The sequence below is a fragment of the Vulpes vulpes genome, chromosome 13 (assembly GCF_048418805.1).
Source record: "Vulpes vulpes isolate BD-2025 chromosome 13, VulVul3, whole genome shotgun sequence".
Taxonomy (NCBI): domain Eukaryota; kingdom Metazoa; phylum Chordata; class Mammalia; order Carnivora; family Canidae; genus Vulpes; species Vulpes vulpes.
In genome coordinates, this window is record NC_132792.1 from 103,348,981 (window position 1) to 103,376,295 (window position 27,315).

The following is a 27,315-nucleotide window of genomic DNA, read 5'->3' on the forward strand; positions in this document are numbered from 1 at the left end:
TAGATTGGGACAATCATGACTTCAGGTTTTAATGGCAGCAGGGCTCAGATCAAATTCTGCTGCATAAACAAACTTTTTTTTTTTTTTTTTTTTTTTTAGCCAGGAGACACAAAAGGAGTCATATAACCTGTACTATGAGCTTGATAAAGTCCCAGCTCTAGGCCCCTTTGAGTGCTGCAACACCTCCTTGCATGGATGGTTCACTAGAGGCAAAGAGGCAGTAATTTAGCAGCAGGATTCAGCTAACATTCCAGCCAGATTCAGACAAGGAGAATCCTCTGAGTCAGCAGCTGGACCCAGGACAATTTCCGAATCAAGCCTCAGGCGCCGCTCCTAATTGCATAGGCTATTGGGCTCCCTGGATTCTCACGCCCTGTTCACGCATGGGTGGGAATGCCTGTACAATATTTCGGTCGATACACACATCTTGATCACCACTCATTTCACCAATGAGAAATCATTTCTCGCATCCATTACTCTAACAAAGAAAGTCTCTGGAGCTGATCGGCCTAGAGCCTCATGTGGAAGGTGAAGTTTCCATTATAGTCTTTCAAATTCCGACCACCCCTAGAATGAGTTTTCTCAATTAGGGGACTGGCCTCCCTCCTTGCAGCTAGATAGAGACCACCTAATAAACCCTGTTTATGGGAAAGTGTTTTAAAGTAAAAGTAAATCACAGGTAGCAAGCCTGGGAAATACAAAGAAAGATAATAGTCAAATTTCATTATGTATGAAAATGATGTATTGTTAGGTCAGAGATTTCTGGTTGAAGGTTGGTAATCTCATGTGATTCGTCCTTGAGTGTCTCTAGGTACACTCTGCTATGTCCTTGTTTTTTTGCTCCATTTTTGCTGTGATCCTTGAATGCTCCACCTGCATCTTGCTGTAGACACTGACCTTTGCTCTCCCCCTGAGACGGTTCTGTCTCAATCCTTTCCTGGTTAATTGCTAGTCATCCTGGTAATCCTATCGGAGATATCATCCTATACAGGGAGATATGGACTCCCCAGATATACCAGGTCTCCTCCTAGGGCTTCCTAACATGCTCTGTTAACTGGCTTTGTAAATCCTCTGTTAACTTTGTCTGGGCCCCTACCTCATGAGCACGCCAAAATCTGGGGCTGGACCTTCTTTTTTTTTTTTTTAAGATTTTATTTATTTAATCATGAGAGACACACAGAGAGAGGCAGAGACATAGGCAGAGGGAGAAGCAGGCTCCCTCCAGGGAGCCAGATGTGGGACTCAAACCCAGGACCCCAGGATCATGACCTGAGCTGAAGGCAGATGCTCAACCACTGAGTCACCCAGGTGCCCCCGGAGTTGGACCTTCTTAACTGATAGGACGGAGCAGAAGGCAAAAGACAGCGCCATGTGGTTGGCAACACATGTCCTTGAGAAGTTTTCTTGGGAGGGTGATAAGGTTAACCTACGAGAGAATAGTGTCCCCAGTGGACCACACAAGGCACATTACATTCATTGCTACATGTTGAGATAGTCTGTGAGTGCCATGAGCAGTTCAGGATGGAAAAATGAAGGTGAGGCTGATAGAAAGCCAATGAAAGACATTTTAGAGATGGGATCTGAGCCCCTGTCCTAAGTCTAAGTGATTCATCCACTGGGCTCCTGGGGACCAGCCTCTGTAAGACCGTGGGTCTCCGACTGACCTCAGAGAGGGTCCTGGGCCTGGGCAGATCTGTGCAAGGGCGACAGAGGGATGAGGGAGGAATGACAATAGCAGTTACACCAATTAAAATAGAAATGATATCAGCTGGGATCACTCAACCAATTAGCATACAATTTAGTGTAATAAGAAATTGGAGAGAGGGAGCAAGAGAGAGAATGAGAGCAAGAACACATGTGCCTACCAAGAATGAGAGAGGAAGCAAAAGACCGAAACTGCTGGATTGCAATGTTGGGGGGTCTCTCTCATTTGCCAGCAAGAATTGCACCCGAGAAGGTAGATAATGGCTTCTCTGCCATTTTGAAGCCCAGCACATTATCTTTTGGCGATTTTGACATCTTACTTTGGCCAGTGCCAGTCTGATTTTAGGAAGAGTGTACATTATTTACATGAAAACAAATATGAGCATTAGGAGGCATTTTTCCCCTGCGTGCAATTCCTACTAAAGAATTTACATTCTTCTAATTTGCTGCTTTACTGCACCAGTTAGTACCCGCCTGAGATGAGCACAATGTCCTCAGTTAGGAAGGTGCTGAGGAAATTTACCCTTTTTGCACTGAATTGCTTGCTCTCCTCCTGGAAGCCACCAAACTCTTACTCACTTGAAATTCCCCTTTCTAAGCATCTCCTTTGTTTGGTAGGTATCAGCTGATCCCCGAGTCAGGATGCAGGCTTGGGTCAACGCATGATCTTGACGTGTGATTCTCAGTGTATTGTTGCAGGATTTCTGCTCTGATGGAGAAAGGGCCTTTGCAATAACAAATGCAGAGGCATGTGTTTTATTTACGTTGCCACTGATGAATTCTTCTTTTAAAATGGGAATTCTGCATGTATTTTAGCAACACACAAACATGTCTACCATATGGTGAGCTGCTTCCTGCAGAGTCCGGATGAACATCACGAATAGCATTAATGTAAACCACATGTCTTGGGGGTACCCTCCCTACCAGCTCGGTACACTTCCAGACCGAAACTGAACCGGGACAGTGTCTTAGAAAAACAAGTGGTGAACTCCTGTGGTGTCAGGAGACCATGGCAGGTTTTCCTCTAGGACGAGGAAGACAAATTTGGAGTCTTGCTTTAAGCACATAGGAACACTATCATCCATGCTTTTGCTTGTTGCATTTAGATTTTTAGGACTGTGAATGTTCTAAGAGACAAACTCTGGAGGAAGCTTTGGGTGTGATTATGGACTTCTGTCACTCCCAAATTCTGTTAAAATTGAGAGAAATACAGAAAATGGTTGGAGGTTTTTGAAGTGCTGTAGGCCCGTGTGCCAGCAGCCATGTCCATCGCACTTACCCTGAAGCAGTAACTCACTGGCTCAAGAAGAATTTGTGTGCTTAACTGCAGATGAATTGTAGAGGTGACACTGATCGTCATCCGGGTGGAGCAGAGGGTGATGGAGAGCTGACTGGGGTCCCATTAATGGAGACCCATCTTTGATGCTTGATATTTGATTTTCGAATATCAACAGGGAGCCAACTTCTCTGCCGTGTTGTTTTTGCTCAACATTTTATGGATCTGCTATGGCTTGGCCAGATTATTATAACCTATGGGGGCTGTATCTATTACTGCCACCTAGATTTTCTCAGGTTTGAAGTCTTTTCCATAGGGTTTGTGCTCTCACCACGTAGTCTCCTGCTGAGTAAAGCCCCCCCACCCCCAGATACGGGGAGTTGAGAATAGGATAGTCCTTGCACTCCACTTGTCTTTTCCTTTCTGCCTTCATATTTATCGAGTCTCTACTACGTGCCAGATGTTATGTTGCCTGCTTCCCGTTGTTCCTGCATTAGCACCATTCTTGTTTTGAATTTCATCTTTTCTGTTTAGTTGCCACAGTTGCCCTTGGGGAGGAGGACTTCCCATCCTATTTCTGTTTTTGCCACCTGCTCCCGCTTTCCTTTCTCTACACTAAGACCTCCCAATGTTTTGGTGACGCTAAAATCCATGTCCACCAGACTGGTCATGGGCTACTAATTGTTGACGCTAGGTTAAGGGTATATTGGAGCTTTTTATACCATTTTTCTACTTTTATGTCAGCTTGAGATTTTGCATAAGAAAGAGTTAAAATAATCCATGTTCATGACCCTTCCCAACTTGTGGTTTTACAGTTCCTGGATATGATCTCTTTCTCTACTTCAGCTACCATGGGCAAAGCCACGTGTTGGATTCGGACTATTTCTCCCTCGAGATCTCAGACCATGACCTTTCCTTATCTGGTCTCACTTTCCACCTTCCCTTCTCCCGCTCCATTCACTGACTGAATTCATTACTGACCAACATCCAGCCCTTTAACATACTCAGTTCTCATAATCTGTTTTCATTTTGGCTTTAGTTAAGTTCCTGCCTGGCTTAGGGCGCTTGGATTGGGCAATGAAGTGATTCTTGTATCAGCCTACTTAATTCCCTACCCACCTGTCTTTATGTGGTAACTGCTCTTCCAATCTTTGTCCTGTGGAAGCCCCAAACACATTTTTCTCCTGTTTACTTGCATAGCAAATATACCCTAGGCCACATTACCTAAGTACAGTCTTTGTGGCAGAAAATAACAAATATTCCTTCAGGGAATATCTTATGAGCTGTCATCATTCCTTTATTTTAACTCACATCCTTGCCATCCAGAGCAGCACTGTCTTCTAGAACTTTCTACGGTGATTGAAATGTTCTGTGAATCTCTACCGTTCAAAATGGTAGTTACAAGCCACATGTGCTGTGGAGCCCTTAAAAGGTTACTAGTGAGCCTGAGAAACTGAACTTTAACCTTATTACATTTTCATTGATTTAAATTTATAGTTTTTTTTAAAGATTTTATTTATTTATTCATGACAGAGAGAGATAATGAGAGAGACAGGCAGGCAGAGGGAGAGGCAGGCTCCATGCGGGGAGCCCCACGTGGGACTTCATCCAGGGTCTCCAGGATCACACCCCTGGCTGAAGGTGGTGCTAAACCGCTGGGCCACCAGGAGTGCCCTCACTGATTTAAATTTAAATAGCCACATGTGACTAGTGGCTACCACTGGGGACAGTGCAGCCTTAGAGCTTTGGGGCATTGCCCTAATTTCAGCATTGTTGCTGCTACCTGGAGAGTCTTCCTGCCAGAGGGGTGTGTTTCCTTCTTTCCATGAGGCCAGCTCTTCTGTATAGTGTATATTTTCTCTCTTTGTAGTCCCTTTGTTGTTGTCTTTGTGATAGACTGACTTGACGCTGGGCACAAAGATGGAAGAGTCTGGGTTGTTTGCCCTCGTTTAACCCTCTCCTTCTGCCAGGCCATCTTTGATGATTTATTTCAGCACCACATGCCTGGAATTCCATCATTTCTTTCCCGAACCCCTGCAGTGGCCTCTCGCCAGTTTTCTTGCTGCCATTTTTGCTTCCCTACAGCCCATTCTTCACCCAGCAGATAGCATGAATACATTAAGATGAAATTCAGAATTTCTCTTCTCCTCTCTTGCCATTTCAGGGACATTACAAGTGTTTCTTTAGCCCAGGATGTTCCTCTTCTGCTTTTTTGCAGAGCTAGCTTTTCATCCTTCAAATCTCAGCTTAAACGACACTCTCTTAGGGAGGTCTTCTCCGACCAGGCTAAAGAACATCTTCATTTCACTGTCTGTCTTTTTTTTTTTTGTCTGCCCTGTTTTTAAATCCCTGGGTGGTGCAGCGGTTTGGCGCCTGCCTTTGGCCCAGGGCACGATCCTGGAGACCCGGGATCGAATCCCACATCGGGCCCCCGGTGCATGGAGCCTGCTTCTCCCTCTGCCTGTGTCTCTGCCTCTCTCTCTCTCTCTCTCTCTCTCTCTCTCTCTCTGTGTGACTGTCATAAATAAATAAAAAAAAAATTTTTTTTTCCTTTGTAGCATTTGTTACTATTGAATGTGTTTGTTTAATTATCCTCTCCTATAGAATGTCCAGGGTATCAGGTTTCTGCTTTTTCTTCATTGTATTTCTAGTATTTAGCATTGAACAGACACTCATAAAGAATTGTCAGGTATGAATTATTGAATCATTGACATTATCTCTTTTAGAGAGCATGCTAGGCTGTTCTCTTCCTTCTCAAAGTCTGCTCAGTGGATCAGCAGAATAGCACCACTGGGAATGTTGTTGAGAAGGACAAATTTTGTTGGAAATACAGACCTACTGTATTTGAGTATGAGTCTGGGCAGCCCTGCTTTAGTAGACTGGCTGAGAGAAAGAGTGGACACCTCTGTGAGCACTCTCTGTGTTCTACCCAGTAATGGTTGTCTATCTATGCAAGAGGAATAAGAATTTCTCTCTAACAGCAGAAGTGTACAGTCTATTGACCATTCCCTGAGTGGGGCTACAGTTTTCATGTCTAAGTGTGTTTGCCAGCTGCATGGGTCATCTGAGCCTGGACTGCAGGAGTACTGATGATGGAATCATGGGTTAAAGTCCTGATTTATTGCTTACTGGCTGTATAAGAATGGGCACATTACAACAGGTGCATTAAAAATATAACCAGGCGGCACACCAGCTATGGAATATTCTTCAACACTAAAAAGAAGTGAGCTACCAATCCATGAAAAAAAAACATGGAGGAAACTTGAATGCATATTACTAAGTGAAAGAAGCCAATCTGGGAAGGCTACATATGATTCCAACTATATGACATCGTGGAGAAGGCAAAACTATGGAGACAGTAAAAAGATCCATGGTTGTTAAGGTTAAGGTGGGGGCAAGGGATGAACAGAAAGGATTTTTAGGGCAATTAAAATACTGTGTATGATGCCATGATGGGTACCTGTCATTTGCCCAAACTCACAGACTACACAACACTAAGAGGGGACCATAATATAAACTATGGACTTTTGAGTGACTATGATATGTCAGTGTGAGTTCATCAGTTGTAACAAATGTACCACTCTGGTGAGGGGTGTTGATATTGGAGGAGGCTCTGTGTATTTGCTGGGGGCTGGTAAGGGCTGGGGATATATGGGAAATTTATGTGTCTTCCCGTGAATTTTCCTGTGAATCTAAAAATTCTCTAAAAAATAAAATTCTAATAAAAAACAAACAAACAAACATAGCCAGCATTTATGAAATGCTCACAATGAACCAGGCATTACACTAAATGCTTTACTTAAATCCATACCGTCTACTCACAGAGCCCTATTAGATCCTTTTTGTGATCCTTATGTTGTAGACAGAGGTTTGGGGCTTAGAGATGCTGTATACTTTGCACACACTGGGTGATGGGTTAAGTTGGAATTCTAACCTAGGACTACTTGTCTGGTCCCCTGGTGCTATGCAGCTCTTGGATGATAGCTCTTGGGGTTCTTGTGATAGCCCAGTGAAATACAACAGTGTTGATTAGTGATTAAGCTCTGTGTAAATGCTAGTTGACATGCTTTGGAGTGGGACAAATGGCAAGTCCCTCAGTACATGACCATCTCGTACAGATGGTTCCAGATAGGGAGTGGCTCCCCTTCCTGCTGGCGTCCTGGACCTCAGCCTGTCTTGGGGAGGTGCAGTGCAATGATTGCAGGGATGTTAGCCCTCTCCCTGAGCTAAGGAGAAGATCTAGGTGAGAAGCAAAGGGAGTATTGTTCTCCTCCAGGTCTTGCACACAAGCTTGAGATTGGGCCTGTGCAAGACTCTAGCTGTTCTGTTAATCTTAATGGAAGGAGAGAAACCAGTGTTAGCAACCAAAGTGCTCAGGCCCCTACAACCAAGATTGCAAATGCTCACTGTGTATCTATTCTACAAGCACTGTGTATCTATTCTTCATCTCTGCAAGCAGCACAGGACCAAACACTATCCCCTTTTCACATCTGGGAAAAGAGAAGTAGAAAGAGGTAAAATCGTTTGCCTAAGGTCATGGGCTTCATCATTGCTAAGAGCAAGGACTGGCATTCAAACATTTCTTTACTCCAAATTCAGAATTTTATCTAGTAGATGCTTCTGCAAAAGAAAAAAAAAAAGCTGGTGTTTCAGTTCTTTTATGCTAAGCTCCATTTCAGCGTTTCTTCTGATGTATGGCCCAAATTCTGCTTCAGTGGGTCTTGTTCAAAACTCATTTCTTTGGTGAACCAGCCTATAATCTCATATGACCACAGGCTCTCCTTAGACCGAAGCTCCCGGACATGGTCTTTGAAAAATGACATCATAATCCTAAAAAGAAATGAAGGAAATTGAAACCAATCTTCGCGACACACTATTTTTATTTGGTTGCTTGTGCTATTTAGATGAAGAGGGTACTGGATAGGGACTATATCTTTTCCATGTTTTATACCATGCTTAATAAGTTCTCAGAATATAATAAATGTTTCACAGGCCAATGAAAAATTCCAAAGCACATAACCTGCTGGGAGGTTGTAAAATTATTCATGGCTGACACTGATGAGAAGATCAGAGTTTTTACCCTACAGGGAGAAGACACTGTGACACCCAGAGAAGCCAGGAGTTATTCTTGGGAAAACCAGATGTACAGAGTATTTCAATGCAACTTGTTTTCAGAAGGAATGTTAATAAGCACGCACAAATGTACATAATAACAATGTACTAATTTATGTTATTCTATTATTAAACTAGAGTTGGTGCTGGTTATTTTCCATGTGATACACTGATTTTAATATAGATTTTGAGAGGACCTTTAAAATGCAATATTGCTGATTAAATGAGATAATATAGGTAGAGGACAGCATATATATATTAACGATGATATAAATCTAAATTATTCCTGATGATGGAATCATTTCAGTTGTCTGAATAAGTGAATGGGCTTTCTGTAATTAGTGGGAAATAAACATGTGAAGCTGTTGGAAAAATACAATTTGACATGGAACCATCCACACTGTGGTGACAGTTACGTGGGATGTTGGAGGTAAGATTACCTAGAATGAGAGGTAGGAGAAAAGATTATCTGGAATAAGAGGGAGGAGAAAGTACATGAGAAACGTACATGGATGTTGAGAGCTATCATTCTTGAACATTTGCTTTCTTAATTTAACTGTTGTAATTGTAATCTCCTGGTATCGATATTCATTGCAAATGAAACCTTTTTACTAATGTGTGTGTGTGTATGTGTGTGCGCGTTTCTAGAAGGCTTAGTACTTATGTATACTGAAACAGTTTAAGCACAACTATGGTAGAAAGTCAATATACAGAAATTTTGAGGCAGTGAAGGAGTGGGCTACTGGAACCACTGGAAGGCAGAGGCTATGAGACCCCTAAGTCTAGATCAGTGGTCAAGGCTCGTCAGAGCTGGGTGGCAGCAGAGTGACCTGGAGTAGGATGTGTCCTCAAATAAGAATGGGGCAGGAGGATGGCATCTCAAAGTCTTGTGAAAGAGATAGCTAAATAAATAAATGTGTGGGGGGGGGCACCTGGGTGGCTCAGCAGTTGAGTGGCTGCCTTCAGCTCAGGGCGTCATCCTGGGGTTCCTGGGATCGAGTTCCACATGGGCTCCATACAGGGAGTCTGCCTCTCTCTCTGCCTGTGTCTCTGCCTCTCTCTGTGTCTTGCATGAATAAATAAATATATAAATAAATGTGAAACACTAGGTGCTATGATGATGATGATGTGTTTTGAGTATCTACCAGGTGTCAAGTATATATTTTACATGTGAATACATGTACCAGATGTTTTATTTTTTTAAAAAGATTTATTTATTTATTTATTTGAGAGACAGAGGGACAGAGAGAGTGTGAGGGGGAGAGGGAGTGGGAGAGGGAAAGAGAATCTCCAGCAGACTCTCTGTTGAGTGGGGAGGCCATCTTGGGGCTTGATCTCACCACCTGAGATCATGACCCCAGCCAAAATGAAGTCAAATGCTTAATTGACTGAGCCACCCAGCAACCTCCTTATTTTTCTTTTGAAAGGGAATGTTTCCATTACATTGCTAGACCTTACAGTTTGCATTAAGTAAAATATGTGTTAATACAATTCACTGCAGGGGCACCTTGATGGCTTAGTTGGTTAAGCAGCTGCCTTTGGCTCAGGTCATGATCTCAGGGTCCTGGAATTGAGCCCCACATTGTGCTCTCTGTTCAGCGGGTAGTCTGTTCCTCCCACTTCTCATGCTCTCTGTCTCTCTCTCTCTCTCAAATAAATAAATAAAATCTTAAAAAGATATAATTCAGCTGGAATTTCAATATTAGGCCCTTTTGGATGGTAGAAGAAGGTTGGATCAAAACTTACAGATTTGGATCTGTTTATTGCTTAGAATCTACTGTCAATTTTCTTTCCCAAAGTGATTCACATACTAAGTAGAGCAGATTAACAAAATTTCAAGTTCAACTATATCATCAGTAGACTGGATGACTAAGATGAGAGGCTGACCCTGAACAAGGACAAAAGTTTCCAATGAGATTCTGTTTATTATATAATTTACAAAGAGTAAGAGGAGTGAGTCTTTCTGGGGTATTTTTGTTTGGAGGCCCAGAAAAGGATAGGAGATTGTTAATATTCTTTCCTATAGAAGAGCTCCTGTCCCATCAAACACAGATAAGATTGATCATTAAATAAACCTTTCTTTCTTTTTTCTTTCTTTCTTTCTTTCTTTCTTTCTTTCTTTCTTTCTTTCTTTCTTTTCTTTCTTTCTTTTCTTTCTTTCCTTTCTTTCTTTCTTTCCTCTTTCTTTCCTTTCTAGCACATGTCATGTGAGTAAGCAGAACGCTATGCTCTGCTGGTAACAGTGGAAGTCAATGTTAAGATTACCAAAATGGTGAAGAAATTGATTTTACCTCATAGTACGATGGCTAAAAGAATGGTCTTTGTCCTGAATCTGCTTTCTCTTTCTTCTTCCAGGTTCTGTCTCTTTTCTGCAGTTTGTACTCCTTCTTGTTTCTCTCCTGCCCTTTCCCCCTTCCTTCTTCCTCCTGATGCAGCTCTGCCTGACATCCACTTTCATGCTCTCTCTACCTGTTAACTTCTTGGAGAAAATGGGATGAGAAGTTTTAAATTTCTCTTGGCAGAAAGAAGCATGCTTTCTGAGAGCCCTTTCCCACCTTTTGACTTAGCAGCTTTTTAGGATCTTGTTTTAATATTTTTCATGACCATTGTCATGCAGGTTATACCATTGCATTGCTTCACCAAGTTGGGCTGTGAACAGAGATATATTTTAAAAATGGATATGCCAAGACCTACACTAGCTGAACAGTTTAGCACCAGGCTAGTTTACATAACACATATCTTACTGCTATATACAGAGGTCTAAATTATGTGGTAAGATAATTGGAGATTAAAAATTGTGACTTCAAGATAATATGTGCAAAATAAGTGGAGTAAAGAGTGATTCACTCGAGAGCAGAATTACACCATTACCAGAAAAATTAAATTCTAAACATCGAGATTCAGTTTTCCCTTGTGGGGTTCATCCTGAGTGCACTTGTTTCTCTTTCACTAGATTTCTCCTCTTTCCTGTTCAGTGTCCTCTGAGAAATCACTGTCTTCAGGTAGTTTGTAAGCAAGGCCATTGACTCTCTAAGCAGGAAGTCAAAGTCAATTGTAGAAATTGGACTGTCAACAATGGGGCTTGTGAGTGGTCTCCCCAATTCTCCTCCTATTCTCTTCCCAGTACATCATGTGGTTTATAATGTATACTTGGTTTGGAATTTAGTCAAAAGCTTTCGGCTTCTCCACAGGTGCAAGTATGCACCCACACACAGACAACAATCTTTTAAATACAAATGCACATATTCCATTACTTCGGGGTATACACATGTTTACCTTCCTGAGTTTTTTATACAAACACAGACACATACACATACACACACAATTCTGTTACCAGGCCTCTCTGTACAGGGGCTTGATTGAATGAGGCAGGAAAGGACAGAAGTTCCCAGGTGATCATAAACACTATTTTCAAAACATGGGCAACCCACTTACTATATTAAACAGGATTGACAGCAATTATTCAACTATTGGGTTAACTCCTCAAATGAGAATACCTTATATGTCTTCATCGTTGCAGATTAGTTGTTTCATTAATGAATTCTATTAGCTTAATATGCATCAAGATAACGGAGCCAACGATTCTCTCAGACAACTTACATTTGGGTTTAGAATGGACTATAAAAGGGTACTTATTTTGTAAAACCTATAATGCATATTTCCCATTTTAGTTATACTTTATTTTTGTTGGTGTACAAATTGGTTTATATTTCCTGAACACAAATGCTGCCTGAAATGGGAAGAAAGTGGTCTAGGATTCTAGTGAGTGCAATGGGAAAATGAAATGGATAAACAATTTGCCTCAGACAGACATTTCTCTTTTTGTGGTGGTGGGAAGGGTACTAAGGAGGACTATGGGAACATTGAGAACTTATTTTTTTTATTACAAAACTTATTTATCTAATTTTTTAATTATAGGAACATTTATTTTTCAACACTTGTTATTACAAAAGTAGCACATACCCTATAGAAAAGAAGTACAAATAAACACACCTAAAAATTCACCTCAGTTAAAAATACATTGGAATTAGATCTGCAGTGAAGGATTTGTACCACATATTAAGAGTAGTTATCCCAGTGGAGGGATTGCTAGTATGGTAATTTCATTTTTATGGTTCCTTTGGAGAGAACCAGAGAGTTGCTTTGAAAATGTGTTGAATTATATGTGTGTGGGAGAGAACTAGAAAATACCTTAAAAAGAAGAAACAAAACAAAACAAAAAAACTATGAAAAACCTAGAAGTGGAGTACTTGGGTCATGTCCCAAATTCCTTAAGCCCTTTTTGCTTTAAAGAAGCGACCTGTAGACGGTGGATAGTGGTGTCTGGGTGCTCGCAGCCACACACAGAGCTCTACCAGGGCTTGAGTTACAATAAAATCTTTAAGGTATTTTTGTATTTTTCCTTCTTTTTTTAAAACTTTAATTGACTTTTGCAACAACTCATCTGAAACTTTCCACTTTTTATTGTATCAGATGATAAAAAAGGCAATCTAATCAACTCCAGGTAGACTTTGCCCTCTGGTTTTCTTACACTTTCAGATTTTTGTCAATTAAGTGTCTTATGGTGAGATAATTGTAGGCTTACATGGAGTTGTAGGAAATGATGCAGAGAGATCCTGTGTGCCCTTTACCTAGTTTTCTGCCAATGGTAACATCTAGCAAAAAGTATGATAGAATGTCACAACCAGAATACTGACAATGATCTAGTCAGGGTACAGAACATTTCATCACCACAAGGACCTCTCATGTTGTCCTCTTCCCTCCTGCCCCCACCTCTTCCTTAACCCTTGACAACTGCTCATCTATTCTCTATTATTTAATTTTGTCATTTTAAGAATTCTATACAAATTCACATAGTAGGTGATCATTTGGGATGACTTTATTCCCTCAGCCTAAACCAGTGATTTATCCAGATTGTCACATGTATGAGTACTTCATTTCTTTTTATTGATTCCATGTCAGGGATGTACTACAGTTTATTTAATGTTACCTCCTGTGAGACTTTTTGGCTATTTCTAGTACTGGGTTATTATGCATAATTTGACCTGTAAAGATAAAATTTCTATAAACAAAAATAACAACAAAACTTAACTTTCATTGAATGCCTAAAATATTCTAGGCAATGTTCTGAGAGCTTAACATGTAGCTGACCCAATATCTTGGTTTTTTGTGACACTTGACAGTGGTAAAACTGTGAAGATCCCAGGGCAATTGGGATGGTCAGTCACCCTGTCACGTCATTAACTCCAAGAAATCTGTAAAGTGATTTATAGCTATTAAATAATAAAACATTGGGATTTATTAAAGTATTGTCCTTAAATGGTAAGAGTAGTGAAAAAGTTCATTAGCTGTCCTAAGTACCACTGAGTCCAAAGGTCTTCAATAAATTCCTTTTTGGGCAGTAAGTTCTTGAAAGGTGCTATTTATTTATTTATTTATTTATTTATTTATTTATTTATTTTGAAAGGTGCTATTTAAATGACAAAATCTGTGTTTTCTCCATCTGTACGATAGGCAAGGATTATAGAGCACTAACTTCTTGGGAACAAAGTTACTATTTGTTGAGATTTCTCAAGCTGTTAGGTACATTTTATTTAATTCTGATGACAAACTTTTGGAGTAGGAATTACTATTCTTTTTTAAAATTTATTTTTATTTTTATTTTTTTAGGAATTACGATTCTTATTCATAGATGAAAAAATTGAAGATCAGGAGATTAAAATAATGTACTTCAAATCACAAATAAGTGACAAGGCAATGAACAGTGGCATTGCATTGCCTTTGCCCTTTCTGAGGCTGTATAAATCTGTCTCTCAAATAATAGAGAGGTCTGATGTGAAGAGTGTGTGCCTAATTCACATATGCTAGTGGCTCTCCAACCAGAATCTCACCTTCAGTCTTCCCCAGGTTAAGGGAAGGTAAACATTGCTCTCTGTGGCCCCTAACTCAATGGTGGCATGTATCAGGTTATCCCAGGGATGGTCTGGCTTTCTGTTCTGGTGTGGAAGTCATGTTTTACAGCAAGCATGGTAGCTTGGGGTAGGGAGTGAGGGATCTCAGCTTCTACTCAATCAGATGACTCCAATTTCCGTGAATGTCTGAGGGGAGATAAAATGTCTCAGCACTCTTTTGCCTATAAATTCTCTTGGAAGATATCCCCCTAATTAATTTACAGAAGCAACAAAAATTTTAAAATATTTTAATTTACAGTCTTTGCTTTTGGAAGGTTATAGTCACTGGATCAGTAAGCCTCCTTTTGAGCAAGTCCTCTGGGGATATGACACTCACATATAGAAAATGTGGTGAGGCAGCCGTAACAATGAGCCACTCAGATCCTCTACTGTAGGGAGCATATTGGACTCACAGTCCCAGCTGCTGTGTTCTGAACCTATTGCTGTCTTTATGCCAGAGCCACACTTCCCACAGATTGCTTCCAGCAAATGATGGAGCGTGTCAGGGATGCTAAAGACAGGCTTGTTCCTACCAAGTGGAGAACTTCTCTTAAGAGTGATTTTTGCCTCCAGAACTTCCCCTTGGCCTTCTTCAAACCTTAGGCTTTTGTTGCAGGCTGAGAATCTTCGTGCCCAACCTTTTTTTCTTCCCTCTCTCCTTCCATTGGGGTCGGACCTGAATTGCATACTCAGGGTTCCTGTCTCCATTGGTGCCCTCCCCTTTTCCCTGTTGGGCAATTTCTTCAATACATCTCTTTCACGTCTACACTTGTTTTGGTATTTGCTTCTTAGAGAACCTAAACTACCACCTACTTAATACCTACTGTCTTCAGTTTTGAGGACTTAGCCAAAATTTTCATTTGAAACAACAGAAAAAAAAAATCCATTTAATATCCACCTATATTTGTCATGGGTTCAAATTTTAGAATATTTGATTTAATGCCAGATATCTGAAACTCAAACTTTTTTGGGGAAAGGAGAGGTAGATTTGGATCCACAGAATATTTGAAGAAAAATCATTTTAGTATAGATTTCTGAGATATTTTCCCATGTTTCTAGATCAGTTTACTTGTCGAAATGGAAACAGAACAGAAGTAGAAGAGGATTGCTTTGGGATTCTGAGGCCAGTTATGTGGCTCCTAAATGTATCTCTTTCTCTTACCAATGATGGTCTTGAATACAACTCTTTGTCTCTCTGTATTATGCTTCCTTCATCTGAAAAGGTAAAATTAGTTCATCACACCCAAGAAAAAAGTATTATTACTCCCATTTTGCAGATGATAAATCTAAGGCTGAGAGAGAAGAATTTAACTTGCCCAAGTTAACCTAGCTAGGAAACAAGAGAATCAAGATTTGGATAGGAGGGTCAGTGGTTATAGCTTTTGCTCTTTTTATCTATTTAAAACTGCATCCAATGATCTTTAAGGTGTTTCCAATTATTAACTTTATGGATTTATATACTTGAAATTAAAAGATAACACCTTGTCTAAATTCATATTTTAACTGTGCATGGATTTTGTGTTAGTGAACAGCACTACCTTATTGGGCGATTTTAGTTTATTTTTCATTGGCTGCTTTACTGAGCCTCATCAAATGTATTTGCTTTGCAGAGCTGCAGTGGATTAATTCTGAATAAGTAATTTGGAAATGTTTTTATTCATTTCTGTGGAAACCATCTATTTGGATTTTCATATATCAAGATCATAGAGATTTGTCCCAGTCCAATTGCAATCTTAGTTACAGCAGTGCCGGCTTACATATTAAGGGCATAGTTTTGCTCTGATGGCCCTTCAGAAATCTGTAATTGGTGTGGAACACTGACACTAACAGAATGTGTCTTATGAGGTCCTATGAGTTAGGCTTCTGCAGATTAATGGAATCTTTCTTGATGGAACAAGCCCTTTGGAATTCATTAACACTATCTGCCTCTCCCATTAGCTACTCACTTCTCACACAATTCATTTGCTCTGTCTCTCCTGGCGTTTTGGAATCAAACCTGAATCTGAGAGTCTAACTGGTAGCTGAAGCAATATATACTGAACATATTCCTTGACTTTTTATCCCCAGACAGAGATTTTGGGGTTTTGTTTTCATTTTGGGATGAATAATAATACTTCCTTATACATTTCTTTTCTACAGAACAAGATTCTTTTTATTCTCGGAATGTCATCCTGCCTCCATCAGTACTTTATGCCCTTCAACTCCATCCCTAGTCTTAGGATTGGGGGGGACATAATACCTTTTTTTCTCCTAAACATTACTGAGAGGGCTGTGTTTGTGTGTGGGTAGATATTAGGGGACATGCAGTGCAGACTTCCTGGAGACTAGGAACCATGTTTAAAGAAAATGCTGTGGGGATGGTCCAAAGATCTAAGAATCATGTGAGAAATTTAAGCCACAGGTATAAATTCTGGGAGAGCTTATATTAAATATCCAAGATCAAATAAATAAATAAATAAATAAATAAATAAATAAATAAATATCCAAGATCATCTTACTCTCTCCCTGTTTATTTATCCTTTATCTTTTTTTCTTTCTTTCCTTTTTTCTTTCATATTAGATAATGTTTTGTACAAAATCGTTTCTTAAAACAGAGTAGTTACAACTGATTTATAGTATGTAAAACAACGTCTAATATGCTAAATACCACCAACCCAAAGGTGCTAGGTTTGCCCATTTTGATGAACTTTTAAAATTCTGCTTATGTTTATATTATACCTGGTGATATTACAGCTATAGCAGCTTTCTTTTGGTATTTTCTTACATTTAAATTTTGTCTCCTGTAAGCATCATCTAATGAGCTTTTAAAAACCAGTCTGACAATCTTATTCTTTCACTTTGAGTATTTAATCCATTCATCTTTAATGAAATTACTGATATATTTGGTTTTATATCTCCCATCTTATTATTTGCTTTTTCTTTAATCTGCTTTGTATCTTCTTCTCTCTCTTTTCTTGCATTTTCTTGAATTAATTGAATACTTTTGTCATACCATTTTCTTTTATTCATTTGTTAGTTTTACAATTTTTATTATTCTTTTGATGGTTAACCTAGAGACCACAACATGTCTTCTTGACTTAATACAAATTATTATTTTACCTCTTCCCTAATACTGCTAGAAACTTAGAATATTTGAACTCTATTTACCATTCCCTGTCCTTTGAATTATTCTTGTTATAGAATTTAGTTATCTATTTATTTTAAATTTCACAAGAATTTGCAATTGTTTTGTATGGTCAATATTCATTTATAGTTACCTACATATTTGTCCTTTCATATATACATACCTTTTCCATTCTTTTTTCTCTCTGTGCTTCATTTGGATATTTTCTGTTAATCTTTCTTTCAGTTTACCAATCTTTGTTCTATTGTATTTAATTTGCTGTTCACTCCATTCACTGAGTTAATTTAAGATACTTTATTTTTTTTCTTTTTAGTTTTAGAATATCTAGTTGGTTATTTTAAAATCCAGATTCTAATTCTTTGGTGAATTTTCCATCCTTTCATTCATTTTCTCTACTTTTCCTACATTTTATTTAATATATTGATCAGAGTTATTTATTTGCTAACTCAAAAATCTAGATCAGTAGTGGGTTAATTTGTTATCTCTTTTTGTTCTGTTGATTTAGATCATATGGTCTTGTGTTTTTTTCTCCTGTCTAATAATTTTTGACTGAATTAATGGTTTTATGTATAAAAGAACTGTAGTGGCTCAACATAATTTTATCTTCCATTAGGGAAAGTTTCCTCTTAACTCTGTTATGCAGATAGAATGAGGAGGTGATAATCTCAATTCATTCAGGGACTGAGTTTAGCTGGATCTCATTTCAGGATTTCTTCTTCTACCCTTAGTTTGTTCCTATTCCACGGCAGTCTCTCCCAGACTCTTGGCTGAGAGTCTGGTCTTTGTATCCTCAGCCTGAAGTCTGAAGAAGATTCAGCTCTTCCCTCCAGTGGCTTTCAGCTTAATTTTTTATCTTCCTAATGTGTATAACTTTAAAATTCACAAATGTCTTAAGGAAATGGAGTCATATATTTGAAGCAGTTTTCTTTACCTGGCAAATTTTTAATTCCTAAGCACTGTGAGATTTTGGGAACTTTCTCCTGCCTTCTAGAAGTTTTTGGCCTGAATAACATTTCTCCTAAACAACACCAGAATTCCAAACATTTCCCTTTAGGAAAAACTGGTCGTGTTTAGGTTTCCTCAAGTTTTTATTTTGTCACTCCGGTTCTATATGACAGCTAAGTTTGCTGGTTTCTCTTTCCCACATCACAGATTCTCTGATTGAGCCAAGTTTGATCAACTTGTGGCCAGGACTTAAAGATGTCCCCAGAGAAAAAAATTACTGGCCATTGCCGGCTCACTTCAGAACACTGTTCCCTTCTTTGGAAGTTTAGTTCATTTACTCTTAATTGCTTTTAGTGCTCTCTGATGCCTTGCAAAATATTTTAAAATATTAACTTATTCACTTTTTGTCAGTTGCCACAGAGAACATCTTGGCCTGCTGTGTTTTACATCATCCTATCTAAATATGAAAAGTTCTTGTCCTCACACTTCTCATTTTCTTCATCATTTGTATACCATTGTTCAGTACTTTGCTCTGAAGATGATTATAATATTTTTATCTAGAAGTTATCCATATGACTCTAAGTTAGTTGTTATTTACTGTATTTTCAAGAATTACCTGACAAACATTAATTGAAGAACAAAAATTCTATTTATTTTCTACTTATCTCTAGGACTGACTTTATATACTCCCTCTGCTGTAGCCTTCCCTGATGCCTCTGGTTGGACATAAACTCTTCCTTTCAGAAACTCCACATCACCTTATTTATATATCTCTATTGCACATATACCCTGCATTATAGTTACTTATATTTATATTCTTTATAGGGCACATCATAGTGCTTTGTCCATAGTGAAAGGAATAAATGAGCAAAAACTGACAGCATTATACTGGAGATACTTTCTGGGATACCAAAAGAGTTATTAACTATTCATCCTCATCATTTGTGAAGAGATCCCCTAAGATTCAATGGATTCAATGTCTGTGAATGTTTTTTTTGGCTAGAGGCCAGAATTATACCAGTACTATTTCATTTGTGTACTGGGGCAAAGATTTTCAAAATGGTAAGGTTTTATTACAACTGAACAAGGGTTTTTGCATTAAAGTTTGGCTTTCACAGTCATTAAATAGAGGAAACATGGTTAATGTGACAAAGACAATTATCTTGCCCATACTTACAGGCAGAGGCTATTGTAGAGTTTGTCATATTGATAGCAATCAGAATTGTCGTTGAGGAAATCCATGTACAACTTACATTTTCAAGATTATGAGCATAAAATTTCTGAGTCAGAAATAACTTTGCTACTTCACAGATTCTAGTAACTCAAAGATCAAACTCTTCCCATTTATTGAGCACAACTATAGGCAAAGAACTGTGGGAAAAAAAAACATTTTAGGCATTATCCATTCTACACCAAGGGGATTAGTTAAAATAAGGCATAAGTATGTCATATAATGCCATCAATATAATAAAATATATGATTTATGCTATATAAACCTTCTAGGTAGTAAATATTTTAAGGATTTAAAGGAGATGATGACCATACTAGGTATTTGAATTATATTTTCTCATCAGACATGTAACGTCAAGGGCCTCGCTTTTCCTTCTTTTCTTTTTTTTCTTCCTATGAATCGGCTTAATGTGGCCAATGGTGTTGGAAAATAAATAAATACATTTAATATGGCATCCTAAACCAGCTGGTTTTAATAGTCTAAATTGCTTTTAAGAAAAACTTGTAGGACAAGTAGAGAACTTTCTGCCAAACTGTATAAATGCCATCTGGCCTGAAGTGGGATGTTGGTGGTCTAAGTCCATTCACAAGGAAACTACAAGTTACCACAACTATTCTGGAAAACCCTGGAGGTGAGGGGAGCTGCAGCATTTCTCATTAGAAATGTTAAGTGAGGAAAAGGGACTGTAGATGAACCGAATAAGCAATATCTCTGGAGACAGTTTTTATGTATTTCAAAGTGTTTGTTACAGTGAAGCAATATTAGCAGTGGGTGGAACATGAACTGTAGAGTGCAATTGGTGGGAGGGAGTCAGAAAGAACACATAAGAATGCTGTTTGACGACTCTATGACACCAGTACATAAATCAAAATTTGCCAATGCTTGAATGTTCCTTCGGCACACTATGAAATTATTAAAAATTATTATAAAGACCACCTAGTCACATGGAAACATGCTTGTGAAATGGTAAAAATTTAAGATATCAAGATATAAATTCAGTTGCATAAAATGCAAAATGTCAAATGAAAAAGATGGATAAGAGTTCAGACCCCGAAGATAAAAGTTATTATACTATATGGTGGACTAAAGGTATTTTTCTCTTTCCTCTTGTATTTCCCAGAGTGTTCATAATTTGGTTATATCGTGTTGATAATTAAAAAATAGTGCCTTTATTCAATAAATATTTTATGGCATTATGTTGTTGTTTTTGTTTTTTTTTTTTCAAAGGCACATCATATATTCTCTCTACCTTCAAGGAACCCTGAATCTAGTAAAAGGGTAAGACATAAAAATCTCACAGATAGTATGAGATAGATAAAGTAAGAAAGCCATAGTAAGTCAGATGAAAAATATCACACAAGACTGTTGTGATCATGAAGGCTTAATGAAAGCAGTGGAGTTTGAACAAGACCTTGAAGGACATGATTTTAATAGATAGTGTTGAGCATGAAATGGCATTCTCTGTGGAGAAAATGCACAAGCAAAAGGGCAAAGATGGAAAAGCATAGCTGTGTTTGTGGAAAAGCAAGGATTCACATTGCTCAATGAACACAGAAGGAAAGAAAAATGTCACCTAGAAGTGAGGCTGAGACCAGATTTTAAGGTATACTTTCCTGCCAAGGGAAAAGTTGGACTTTGTCGTTGCATCCAGGTAGCTGATCTGCATATTTCACTTTGAAGTTCACAAGATGCAAAGTGTTTTCACATTCTTTACATATGATTTTCATGATGATGTTTTGAATAAGAGATTATCACTCCATATACAGATGACAAAACTCAAGTTGGAGAAGCTCCATGACCTCCGAAGATCACAGAACAAGTTCCTTTTGCCTACTCTTCACATCCCTGTAGTTAATTTACACCAACAAGACAGCATTTGCCATGATGCATCATCATTCATTGTTCACTGTCCCCTCCAGCACAACATCTTCATAGATGGCAAATGTAGACAGATAATTCACCAAGAGTTCCTACATGACTTCAAATGGTTGACTTAAGAAGTTTCTTTGTTGGCAGGAGAAGATGGTGGTTAGAGGATGACTTAATCTTAAAGCCTTGGTTTGACTCCTAGCTCCATTACCTATCAGCTGTCTGACCTTATCAAATAGTGTACTCTTTCTGAGCTTAAGTGTCCTGACCTTTAATATATGAACAAATATTTACCTCATGGAATTGTTCAGAAGAGTAAATGAGAAAACATGTATAAAATGCCACAACAAGCGTTAAATTAGTGGGAGTGTTATGGTGGTATAATATTGTTGACATAACTTTGATTAATAAACAAATCTTATTTCTTTTGTTCCTTTTTCCTAATTTAGTTCAATCAGTTTCCAAATGTCCCTGATTTTTAAAAAAGATTTTATTTGTTTGAGAGAGAGAGAGAGAGTGAGAGAGCACAAAGTGGGGAGGTGACAGGCAGAGGGAAAGGGAGAAGCAGGCTGCTCTATACAGGGCTCCATCCCATGACCCATGAAATCATGACTTGAACCAAAGGCAGCTGCTTAACCAACTGAGCTACCCAGATCCACCTCCCCCCAAATATCCTGGATTTGAGTGACTTGATTGGGAGCAAGAAGCCACCATCTCTCCAAATGTAGGATGACTTCATTCCACAGCCGAATGTTTACCTCACTACCCCTTACCCCCACCACCTAACTCCATGTGTCATTTTGTCGTACATAGGGGATTTGAAAGGCCTCAGAGGAAGAGTCGGCCTAATAAATGAAAAACAAAAGGGGAGGTTAGAATCAAGGACCACTTTACCTGAAGTTATATAATTCTTTTTAGCTTGAGGAGTGGACAGTTCTACATGTTAACTCACTCCAGTCATCTTGTTTTTAGGATCATTAGTGAGCTAAAAGCATTAAGGTAATACTAATGTTAAGAATTGGCATTTACTGTGTCCTTAATATATGCCAGACAATAACCTAGAATAAAATGAGCCACTTAAACTTCAATTTGTAGAAGACTTCTTTCTTATTCTGATACCGTTGTGTTGCATTTTAAAGCATATTTTTCTTATTCATCTGTAAAAATGAACCTTTTGTCATTACACCAAGCCTGTAAACTCAACAAATGTAGAATACCTCCATCAAGAGCCCCATCCAATCCCTGGCCTGTATTTATTGTACCAACCAGAGCAGAACTGTATGGATACATCTACACAAAGAAAACTTACTACTTAGTTTCTTTTTATGTTGACCTTTCTGCTTTTCATTGCCGTTTTCTTTTCTTTTTTTTTTTTAAAGATTTATTTATTTTAGAGAGAGAGTGAGTATGAGTGGAAGGAGAGGCAGAGGGAGGGAACCTTAAGCAGAATCCACACTGAGCATGGAACCCTACACAAGGCTTGCTCTCATGACCCTAAGATCATGACCTAAGCTGAAACCAAGAGTCAGACACTTGACCGACTGAACGACCCAGATGCCCTGCCATTTCATTTTCTATCACAGTTTCAACATTCTCTAGATCAGATGCCTCTAGGAAGTCAGGCTTGATCAGTCATGATCTTCCTGGTACTTCATATATGTGACCTCAGTCTATCAAGATACCCACCAATGTGTATTAATTGGCTTTGGGATGTTTTTCCAACCTTATTTTAGCTCACTTGCTATTTCATTTAAAAAAGACCTTGACCTAGAGAACCAAATTTAATAAGAACTCTGACATTTATAGTGATGCTTTCTGGGATGTGTTCAAGAAATACTCATTACTTATAATGTCGATAATGATGACAATTTGTTAGGTGATATAAATATCAAGCAGCTGAGAAAATATGCATTTGGCCCTAATAGGGGAGCACAAATACAGGTACTAATTTTAAGCCTAGAAACACAGCTTCACTGACTAAAAAATCTGGTTCCTATGCTCACGCTCCTGGTTTTTGCCAGTCCAGTTATGGACTTAAAGTAGGTGGTTCCTTGGGATTAGGAAAAAGACAAGTTTTTGCTTGACTGCCCATATCTGGTCAGTACTAGAGATTTTGGGGACTCAGGGCATTTGGAAGAAGCCCTGCAACAACTAGCCGATTGACTCAGGAGAAGATGGTAACAGAGGCTACCACAGAGAGCAAGCATGGAAAGCAGGACATCCAGTAGAAGAACACAGAAACTCCATTACTCTTGTTTTCATGGAATATTCGGAGGGATCATATGATCCTTTCATCATGAGTTTAATCATCAATGAAGGCACACTTGCTGGGAAGAATTAAAGTAAATTATTTCCAGCTTGCAGGCTTTAGGAAATAGCTTCCAGCCCTTCACAGCTCTTTGCCTAGAAGGTTGCCTAACTTCTACCTTCAGCTACACGCTTCAGTTTCTTCTACTATCTCCCACAGCCTCTTTCCTCACCCTGCACTTCCTTTTCAGATTTTTAAGAAGAAAATACAGTTAAATACTATGTTTTAAGATGATTGATCCAGTTAAGTGGGTGATTCACTTATTCTTTAGCAAGTGTGCGAGTACCATTTAACACCTATGGTGCCTCTAATAATCTGCATAAATATTTAGTTACTAGATCTTAGATAATGTATACCTCATTACAGCACTCTTGTAGTGGACAAATTAGATTCTCCTCATGACTTTAAAAAAATAATTTTTTTAAGTCAGCTTTACACCCAACTTGGGGCTTAAACTCACTACCCCAAGATCAATAGTCACACACTGCACTGACTGAGGCACCCCCTAACAGATAATTTTTAACTCACTATTTTTTCAGAAGCATTCCATAATTTCTTTGCATTGTCCATACCATATATGTTTACATATTGCCAGGAAGCTAAATAAACTTGAAAAACATATCAGCAGAATAACAATAGTTAGGCACTTACATATTGTAAACCTTTGAACAATCCACCGTAGAGATTCATACATATGCCTTATAAGTAGGAATATGAGGCAATTGAATTAGTACATAAAGTTTTTATTTAAAGTTTTCCCCTTCCAAGCAAGCTTCATTTACACATTCTAATACTGTACAAAATTTACAATCTCTGTGACTTATGTACTCACTTTTCACTTCTAATAGTGTGTGCTTTTCTGAAATACAGAAAGCTTTACTTATAGTTATCATAAATGCTCTTATTTATTTTGGCTAGAAATAAAAAATAAACAAAGAACAAGTCTAAGGAAAGCGAATATCCTCATATAAACTGTGACTTTCAGAAGAAATGGTAGCAGTTGACGATCAAAGGTTCTGAAGCTGACCTTGTTCTCTTCATGATGCCAGCTAGGATTTTCCCCGCAAAGTGCTGTCACTTTTCTTTCCTTCTCTATATTGTTATGTTTTCAAGGAAAAAGAAATGAAAGTTGATTGCACTGGAGATAGATAGAGATATATATATATATTTATATATATATTTTTACAACGGATCCTTTGGATCTGAACATACAAATAAATACAAAAACAACAAAGATTGCACTTTACTGTAGAAACGGCGTTAGATTCCAGTACACACCCATCTATCTGGACATGCTCTGCAGTGAAAGCCTATCACCAAGGCATTTTTAATCTGTGCCTTCCCCAGGTTGTTGTTTGGAATGACACATTTGTTGAGGGGTTCAACAACACCTCTGGGTGATCAAAAAATATTTTAGGCTAGTATTTACTCCTAACTGCTGCTGTTTCAGCTCTGAAGGGCTTGAAAATAAAATTCATGTTCCTTCCGGTTTTGCTTTTTTGACTGGCCGCACTGAAAACTATCTCATGCTGTCCTGACCTTCTCCTAAATTCCTCATGCTCCTAAAGACAGCTAGCAATTGCTCACCTAACTGAGCTCAGGCATCTTTGGCGATAACAGACAAATATGGTGAGTTGGAGAACAATCGGGGGTAAGTCATGTGCTTTTCTAGAGCCAAATCTAGAGCATTCCTAGAGCCAAGGGTGAGGAAGAGGGCGAAATATTTGTTAAGAGCTATAATTCACTCCTGTGGCTCCTTTAAGTGGCATGTTTTAGGGACAGAGAGACAACTGGGATTGTACTTAAAAGAAACGATTCTTTCTTTTCATCCCTGAATTCCTGAAAGCAATCTCCCAGTTTCAGTACGGGTTACGTTCGGGTCAGATGTGTGATCCAACAGCATCTCTTCAATAGTGTACGAGTGACTTTGTCAGTCTTACCTTTTGAAGGAAATGACAGGTGTGTTCACTACTTTTTTATATACTGTAAAAAATGAGAAAACATGAGCCTCTGTGGAGTGAAGAGTGACATAATACATTTTGTTTTAATCTTTCGTATAAAATTGAGGACACAGATTACAACTGGCTAGCCTACAACCTACAGGGCAGAAAGCAATTGCTACGAGAGCCAACATCTTTCTCTTCTCTGATCCCAGGAGGTGCTGTGAGGGGCAGAAGGTAAATGAAATGAAGGTATACAGAAACAAATATGTTCCTCTTTAATCTTCTGTGATTTTCTAGAACTGTGTTGCCTATGGAGTCTGTGAAGTAGCCACAGGTTAGGAATATAGAATCAAGTGGCAATTTCGGTAATGCAGTAAGTATTTTAGCGGGGTCAAATTCTGAATCATTCATTAACACAATATCCCCAAAACTTCAACATAGATCACATGCAGGTAGACTACAATGCACAATACTGATCTTAGGTCTCTCTGGGGGCACTCTTCTGTATTTTATCTTTCTCCTTTCAAAAGTTAAGATCCACGTGAGGAGTTTTTGTAAAGCTGGGACAAGTTAAAACCAGTCTGAAATGGAAGAGTCTGTCACCACAGGAAGTTTGGTGTGATCCGATTACAGACACAGTTATCTGTTCAAGAACAGGTCTTTTTCTTGTGTAGTTACTTGTAAATCATTAGAAACCAAGGGTGGGTTTCGGCAGTTGTACCATTAGGATGCACTGTTCATAGTATAATAGTGATGTCACCTGTCATTGTCTCCTAGAATGTGATACTGTTCATTCCAGGGTTTCCTGGTGTTATTTATTGTAAGGTACACAGGCAGGCAGGATAACTGTTGCACAGGCTGGGCCTGCCAGTGGTTCTGCTACATCTCCTTCCAGTTCTGTCCAGGTGCCTTTTTCCGGACAATAGCATATCGTAGATGACTTGTAGGCCCCCTGTAATGGCAGAGTAGGGGGCATTTAGGGAAGGATGTCCAGAGAAGTGCAATGACAATCTTATTGATTACATTTACGTTGGAAAGAAAATATTAATTCTCTGCTCTTGCTAAAAAGTTCCAAATGAAACAGTGGACTTTAAACTGTTTTATCCTAAGGGAAAATTTGGGATTCAGAAGATTTCAACTTCTGCTGCATGTGTGTGTATAGTGTGTGTGTGTGTGTGTGTGTGTATGATTAATAATAAAAGTCGGGATGCCTGAGTGGCTCAGTGGTTAAGCGTCTGCCTCCAGCTCAGAGCATGATCCTGGAGTCCCGGGATTGAGTCCCGCATTGGGCTCCCTGCATGGAGCTTGCTTCTCCCTCTGCCTATGTCTCTGCCTATCTCTCTCTCTCTCTCTCTCTCTCTCTGTCTCTCTGTGTGTGTGTGTCTCTCATGAATGAATAAATAAAATCTTAAAAAAAATAAATAAAAGTTAAATGCCTACAACACCTAGATGATCAGCAAATCCCTTAAAATAATTGACCAAAATTGGAGTTTATCCAGCTGGTTTAAACTAAAAAAATTCATCTTAAATTTTCAAATAATTTCAAGAGATTGGATTTGAGATTGTTGCCTCACTTTCTCATTTTTATTTTACTACTGTAGAGAATCAGAGCTGGGATTAAAAACTAGCTTAAAATAAACTGGAAAAAAAGGGCTTGCCAACTTCTTTGCACGTTGATTGATTGATTGGTTGATTTTCAAGTGGCCACATTAGAAATAAAAAAAAGTCTTTAAGTAGTGCTTCTCTAGTTTCCCTTCCAAAACCAAAGCAGTTTGGTTTTTATCATAGGCAAAACCCAAAAATCCCAACCAACCTAATCATCCTATTTTGAAAGTGTACTCCTCATGTCTGG

General features: G+C 38.7%; 1 protein-coding gene across 1 annotated transcript in view; it reads right to left on the bottom strand.

The window, feature by feature from the left end:
- Positions 1-24,247: 24,247 nt before the first annotated feature.
- Positions 24,248-27,315, bottom strand: part of KLHL14 (kelch like family member 14) — a 99,663-nt gene continuing 96,595 nt past the window's right edge. Inside the window, exon 8 of the mRNA XM_025996934.2 lies at positions 24,248-26,415. Within this exon, the coding sequence (XP_025852719.1) occupies positions 26,275-26,415 (141 nt within the window). The 3' untranslated portion in view covers positions 24,248-26,274. The remainder of the gene's footprint in view (positions 26,416-27,315) is intronic.